This window comes from Marmota monax, unplaced genomic scaffold (genome assembly GCF_021218885.2).
Source record: "Marmota monax isolate L192 unplaced genomic scaffold, Marmota_monax_Labrador192_F-V1.1 WCK01_AAM20220418_F8-fsc00586, whole genome shotgun sequence".
In the NCBI taxonomy this organism is placed as follows: Eukaryota; Metazoa; Chordata; class Mammalia; order Rodentia; family Sciuridae; genus Marmota; species Marmota monax.
The window spans coordinates 113,557-121,576 of record NW_026695027.1 but is presented as its reverse complement, the minus strand read 5'-3'; the positions used below and the strand labels follow the sequence as shown (position 1 = coordinate 121,576).

The following is an 8,020-nucleotide window of genomic DNA, read 5'->3' as shown; positions in this document are numbered from 1 at the left end:
TTGCTAATCTTGTGGCTTCAGGGGATTCTCTCTCTTCCACTATTGTCATATAAAAGGATTTCTACTGATGTACCCAACTGTCATAGAGTATGATTTTTAATATTCCAGGAGAAATGAAGTAAAGATAGAAGGGGATTAGCAGAGAGGAATTTAAAACCGATCCTTATCCATGTGTAAGGAGGGGATTTTTTTATTCCCCCTAAGTGTATTTTCAACAATTCTAAATTTGGACAAAACAGGAAGTGCTTCCTTGTCAGAAAGGTTTCAGCAAACTTACTTGTGAAAAGGTGGAGCCTGTTGATAGAATTGCAGTGCTCGCAAGTTAGAGTCAAGCTCAGCTGTCTGGGGAGACTAGAAGACCAGCTGGGTTCTCACTGGGCTGTGGCTCCTGGAGGAATGGACAAGATCCGGGGAGCATCACTTTTAATCCTTGGCCTTCACCTCACCTGTGAGTTGTGGAGGAAAAGCCCCAGCTCATGTGATTAATATGGGGAAATGGAAAATTGAGACACAGACAAATCTTGCAGGTAGGAGTTTTAAGAGGAAAATATAAATTTGTTGGCCTAATGACTTTTTGTCATCTTTCCAAGCAGGGGTGAGTGGCCAACAGAAGGGAAAAAGTGACCAGCAGCAAGTGAAGCAAAGTCCTCAATCTCTGACTGTCCAGGAAGGAGGGATTTCAGTGCTGGACTGTGTTTATGAGAACAGTGCATTTGACTACTTCCGATGGTACCAGCAGTTCCCTGGTAAAGGCCCAGCATTATTGGTAGCCATCAGTTCAATTAGAATAAAAGAAGAATTTGGAAGATTCACAGTTTTCTTCAACAAAAGTGCTAAACATATCTCCTTGCACATCACGGACCCTCAACCTGGAGACTCAGCCACCTACTTCTGTGCAGCAAGAGCACAGTGCTCTCCAGGCACCTGCTGCCTGAACTCAAACCTGCAGCTGAGGCTCCAATGAAGCCATGCTTCAAGGCTTAGACTGGCAGAAACACAGACTGGCTTTCACTTGCACAGATAGTTGATGAAGTAAATGTATGGATTCATTAGTGCAGGTGCATGGAAGGGTGGTTGTTAAAGTAAATAAAATAAACTTAGTTTAATGAGTAACCAACCTGCAAAAATGTATTCATAATAAAGTATTTGGGATGGTCATCACTATTTAAGCAGTTCTAGGTCATGTGGTTCTTTTATACATTGCTGGTAGAATGCAAGTTGGTCTGACCATATTGGAAAGTCTTTGGGCACTTTTTTATAAAATGATTTATTATATGCACAGAAATTCTATTTCCATATATTTACCCATGAGAAATTAAAATAAATATCTACACAAGGATTTTTGTTTAAGCTAGTCTTATCCATAATAACCCACATTCTCATAATGGATACAAAAAAAAAAATGCTCACTATCTGGAGTTATGAATTGTGGTGTATTTCTATAAATAAATTCTATGAATTTCTATGAAATACCATATAGTAAATATAGGTTATACTAATAATACAGGTAGCAAATGATGGATATAAAAAAGGGTATGCTTCTTTGGATGAATGGATATATATATTATGGTAGAAAAGTATGGTAGAAAAGTATTTACCAAGGAGAAAGAATGGACCATTGATACTCTCAAAAACTTGGATGAGATTCATGAGCATTATACAGAGTGAAAAAGGTAATCTCAAAAAGTAATTCAACATAAAGATATAATGCATGATTTGACTTATATAAAATTTTTAAATGGAAAAAATATAAGGATGTAGCTAAGGGCAGAATAGTCATATTTTGTGTATGGGGAGGGTATGCATGGACAGTGTATTTGGAATGATGAATCAGTTCTGGGTCGTGATTGGAGGGTGGTTACAAAGAACTATACCTGTGAAAAAGTTTCATGGAATAGTATAAAAATGATGAGTCAGAATCAGATCTTCATTTTTATGAATAATATTGTATCAATATCAATGTCCTTGTTTTGATAATGATACATAAGGATAATACTGCATTGCTGCAGTCTGGCTGGGCACAAAATCACGAGCCACCACACAGTCTTGTAGATTCAAACAGCAACTCTTTACTCTCGAACTGTCACAGGCACTCTACACGCATGTTCTGGGGAAAATCCATACCTCCACCAGGCTCTGCATCCCAAAATACTCTCTGAATCCCATGAGAACTCAATGGGAACTCAAGGAGCAGGCACCTGGAGGCAGCAGGATATGCCCTATTCCCAGCAGGATACACCTTAAACCTGGAACCGCCCGAAACCCGGATCACCCTAAACCCTGATCCACCCTAAACCCTGATCCGCCCTAAACCTGGATCTGCCCTGGTCCTTGAGCAAGGTCACCTTTCATGCAATGTCACTGCAAATGACCTGGGTCCAAGGCAAGCCCATTTCCACAAGGGAGAGTCCTCCCTCTAAGCAATATGGGGTAGGCTAACAAGGAAATTGCCATGCATCATTCTTACTTGGCTATGGCTCTCAGCATCTCCCCCTTCTGATTAATTAAACAACAAGCAATGTTGCTTAGGGACTGTGCCTGTTAGGTTGTCCAATTCAACATATGGTTCTTACCCATCATCGGATAAACTGACCTCCAGGCGTCAGCCTCCTGTCTTAGGTTGATACCCCTGCAATTGGATCATACCCGTCACTGACTACCGGTCCAGCATACAGCCATACTTGTGGATAGGCCTATGCACCAGTGTGGGGGGTGAGGTTCTTTGCCTCACCTCTGCTGGCCCCCAAATTTGGCCATCACTAGCAGAAAGGAGGAGGATACAGAAATGCCACGACACCAAGCCAATTGCCGGCTCCTTTGGAAAAATTGCATCACTGGTGACACCATCAGCAAAGATATGCCAGCACTACCACAATTCACTCACCAAACGATAGTTCACAATGTATACAAGTGATACATAGTCCAGGCAAGTTCTGCAAACAGTTCAAAGTGGAGGAGTCTATCAATATGTCCATTTCCTCCCAAAGTAAATCGACTCCTTGATTGAGCATTACTTGTTGAGTTATATTCATTGATGCATCAGTTTATACAGTTTACTGTGATAGCTATCATAGAAGCTGTACTTTGGTTTTATCTTTGTCTTCACCAGCACTGGGATGGAGATAGGAATTCTGGCAATGATGCTAAAGAGACATTATCCTGAACAGAATTATTAAATATAATGAAAAGGAAAGATGAAAGTAAACAAACAGATCTGTTAACCTCCTTTAAAAACAATCCTTAACAGCTGTTTACCTAATTTAAATTAAGCCATTTAAATCACGTGAATAAAAAAAAATTCGGATCCATTTTTTCATGAGCACTCCTCATATATGATATATGGACATATGCACATACAGACATACAACACAAAACTGAAGTGTGCACACATAACATACAACACATAAGACAATAGTAAAGGCCTTGTAACTTTACCTAGGTGAAATATCCATTGCAATGTTTAAAAACTCCACAGTCAAAAAATAAAATTGATCAGAAAAACATTAACCTAGGTCTGTATGAGCTCAAAAAATAAAATAGAACTTTATGATGTGGGAAAAGGCAATAATAAAATAGATATTGAAAAAAAGCATCCTGGTTAATCACTGTTGCAGATATAAGAATAGCCAAGTTGGAGCTCTGGATATCAGCTGTTATGGATTTGAGTCAAATCATCTTCTTTTTGGTCTGTAGAAATTGCTTTGGTTAGTCTCTCTGGAATCCAAATTGGCTGCTGTTCTCCCTGTGGAAACACACAAACAGAACCCTGACTCCAGACAATCACTGGGTCAGGACCTTTCCATTGTCCTGTTAGAATATCTTTCCAAAGTACCTTAGGCTTATGTACATTTTTTGGATACATATGTCTTTCCGCAGCACTAAGTCCTGATGAATCCAAATTTTAAAAGTTTAGAGTAAAAAGCGTTATTTTAAGTTTATCTTTTGGGGATATATACCCCTTTCCAATTCCCTCTTTTTGCTTTAATAAGTACATTTTAATAGTTTGATGAGCTCTTTTAACTATGCTTTGTCCCTGTGGATTGTATGGGATCCCTGTTAATTTTTCTTCAGGGATGATGTTCCAAAATATTCTATATGCATCCTTTGGAAATTTAAAGATCCTTTTTAATTTAATTCTTCCGAAAGCATTTTGCATTAGTTTTTAGAATTACTTTAGTCCTTCTAATTTTTTGATGTGGTTTTAAACAAATTTTCTGTTAGTTTAATGTTTTCTAAATTGGCTCTTGTTTATAAATTTTAACACCCTCATCTGAGACTTCTAATTTCTGCACCACCAGAAATTAAAGTTGATGGGCTTTAAAAAAAATTACTAATAATCTCCTTGTTCTTCTATTTTATCCAATATTTGACTTTAAACTTCTCTCTTCTACCTTTTTCTATTTTGAATGTCTGTATCTAATAGTTGTCTTAGCTTTTTGGATTTTCTATCTGAAATACCTTTACTTGACATTTTCAAACATTTTCTATCTTATTTCTATCTTCTAGTTTTCTGTTTGTTTGTTTGTTTTTTAAGGTTTGTACATTCACCCTTAGTTGCTTTTTTTCCTCCTAGTTTTCTTTTGTTTCCTATTTTGTGGGTTTAAAATTCTTGTCTTCCTACATCTTTTCTATCTTTTTTTCACCTTCCTGTACTTCTGTCTTCAAAGTTTTTCACTTAAAATTTTTAATCTTCTTTATCTAAATATCTTTTATCCTATTATCTTCCCATTTTCATGGTTGTTTTTTTTTTAAGTAATGCTTTTAAGATTAACTAGGCTTTGAATGATGCAATCTTTCCTCCGTCATAAAGGCATCTTAACCACCTTCAATTTAACCTTTTAAAGCCTTTTGTAACTTACTTAGACATTTTACAACTTTTTACTTTATCACACAAAGATTATCTCATCTAAAAACATTTCTTTTTTCTTCAGCTTTCATATTAAAACATATTTCCACATCTTGAATCCTTGTATATCTTTTTTTCTTTCTTCTGCCATGAAGGTATCTCAACCACCTTCAATTTAACCTTTTAAAGCGTTTTAATTATCATCTATACTGTACTTTTAAATGTACTTTTTCACCACCTACAGCTTCACTCTTTTAAACGAGGCTTAGATTCTGTTTAAATCGCTTAATGTTAGTTTACATGGCTGCCCTTCAACTAAAGGCCTTTTTTTGTTTTTATTCCATTAAGAAGCTTTGTCTCAATCTGCCATGTACAAATACCTTCTTTTTCTTTTTTTCTTTCTCAAGCCTTTAAAGTAAGTCTAGTTTCCTCAAAATCTTTTTAAATGGAATTTTACTACTTTTTACTTTACCACACAGAGATTATCTCATCTAGAAACATTTCTTTTTCCTTTAACCTTTTATATTAAAATATATTTTCACATCTTCAATCTTTTAATATCTCTTTTCTAGCCATTAACCCTTTTTTTTAATTCACATTCTGAAACAACTCTTATAAAATTTCTGATTTAGACAAATTACTCCACTTTAATAAGATGAAATACTTTCATTTTTTTTATGGTACTAGAATACTATAATTGAAACCCAACTGAAACTTCTTATACTCTTTGTATATAAATTACACGTGATAGAATCTTAACTCTTAGTAACCTTGTTTTAGCAAAGACACAGACACAAAGCAATATTAAACTTTTTTTCCATTTACCAATTTATGAAAACACACATAAGGTTTAAATATATTACCTTATGGAACTTAATAAGTAAAGAGTACTTGCTTTTACATTTAGTGTTGATATTTTAACACTTTAGCTTTGTACATTAATCAGATGTCTGTAAAAACCAAGATCTTAGACAAATGTAGTAAACAGAACTAGCCATCTCTTTCTTGTTGAAGAAAAATCCTTCTACAGTATACCATGATGGTCCCATTGATATACTTAATAACTCGTCTTTAAAAAGCCATGGGCTACATTTTTGTATTGTATCAACATATGTCCTAATTGTTCTTGGTCTTACTGGGGTGCCTCCTTCCTCTAACAATTTCTCTTCCTCGGAGGCGAACAACTTCAAACCTTGAGTCAACCATTTTCCCCAGTTTGCCTGAGAAAGTTCTAGGAGCAGGCAACTTCAAATAAAAATGAAATAAATCAAAACAAGAACACATTGTTTTTTGAAATGGTCACCCATTCTCTCGCCTTCCCTCAGGGGTGAACAATTTCACTTACCTCCAAGTTTCAGGCGTTCCCCGTATGGGCCACCAAATGCTGCAGTCTGGCTGGGCACAAAATCACGAGCCACCACACAGTCTTTTAGATTCAAACAGCAACTCTTTATTCTCGAACTGTCACCGGAACTCTACAAGCACGTTCTGGGGAAAATTCACACCTCCACCAGGCTCTGCATCCCAAAATACTCTCAGAATCCCAGGAGAACTCAACGGGAACTCAAGGAGCAGGCACCTGGAGGCAGCAGGATATGCCCTATTACCAGCAGGATACACCTTAAACCTGGAACCACCCTAAACCCGGATCACCCTAAACCCTGATCCGCCCTAAACCTGGATCCGCCCTAGTCCTTGAGCAAGGTCACCTTTCATGCAATGTCACTGCAAATGACCTGGGTCCAAGGCAAGCCCATTTCCACAATGGAGAGTCCTCCCTCTAAGCAACATGGGGTAGGCTGACAAGGAAATTGCCATGCATCATTCTTACTTGGCTATGGCTTTCAGCAGTGCATAGCTATGATTACATAATATATTATTAGTGGAGAAAGATGGGTGAACAAGACCACTCTGCATTGTTTTTGCACCTTCTGAGTGAGTCTAAAGAGATTTCAAAATCCAATGCAAGCATGTGAGACAATTAGATTCTTTTACATTGCTGGTGAGAATGTAAACTGGACAATCATTTCAGCTAATTCTTGTAAAAGCAAAGATACATCTATCATAACCCAAGGATGCCACTTACAGGCATTTTCTGAAAGGAGAAAACATGTGTTCATGAAATATTTGTTTAAAAATGTTCATAGCAGCTTTCTTTATAATAGCAATCAAGAGAAACTGCCCACAAGGAAAGATTTAATCAGTGTGCTGTATATGTTAATGGAATATTAATCAGCTATAAAATGGACTGAATGATTAATATACATAATTATATACAAATAAATCACAATCACATTATGCCTAGCAAAATTGCCACTCATAAAATGGTCCGTACTATTTGATTCCATTTATGTCAAATTCTAGAATAAGCAAAACAATTCATGGAGAAACCAAGCAGAAAATAGTCATATTTATGGAGAAGGAGTTGTTTAGACACAAGTGATCTTGATGGAATAAAAGAAGGAAATGTTCTATTTCTTGACAGGAGTGTGGTTTTCAAGGTTGTTTGTAGTTTTTAAGTCTCCTCTAATTTGATACTTACCAGTCATTTTTAATGTATAATCCATACTTCAATAAATAATAAAATGTACAAATATTAATCAAACAGGAAACACAAGCAAAACAAAAGAAGGAGAAATTCAATGCTCATTATTTTTGAAGAAATAAAAAATAAAAAATAACTTGATAATGTTGATAATGGAAAACAGAAAGTAGTAGGGCAATATGATAGGCTGAATAATGGCACCTAAGCTGCCCATATCACAATGCCCAAGGTGTGTGAATTTGTAGCCTTACATGGTGTATATTAGATTCCTAGGGCTGTCATAACAAAGTGCACCAGATTGGGGGAGTTAAAAATATAGAAATTCATTGTCTCACAGTGCTGGAGGCCAGACATGTGAAATCAAGGTGCTAGCAAGTCTATGCCCCTACCAGCTCTGATAGTCTCAGGCTTGTAGATGCTCATATTCTTTCTGGGTTTCCTCCCATCATCTTCCTTCTGTGTGAGTCCCTGCTTCTTCACAAGACATTATTTTTTTTAATAAGGGCACTAATCATATATTACTGGCAATCCAGCATATTCCAGCATGGCCTCATTGAAACTAATTACATCTGCAAAAAAATCTTACTTTCAAATCAGATGATATTCATTAGTACTCAAAATTAGGACTT

General features: G+C 36.4%; 1 gene segment (V, D, J or C); it reads left to right on the top strand.

The window, feature by feature from the left end:
• Nucleotides 1–331: 331 nt before the first annotated feature.
• Nucleotides 332–1,240, top strand: LOC124081434 (T cell receptor alpha variable 23/delta variable 6-like). The segment is given in 2 exon segments: nt 332–448; nt 594–1,240. Coding segments are annotated over 2 exon segments (423 nt in total).
• Nucleotides 1,241–8,020: the final 6,780 nt, after the last annotated feature.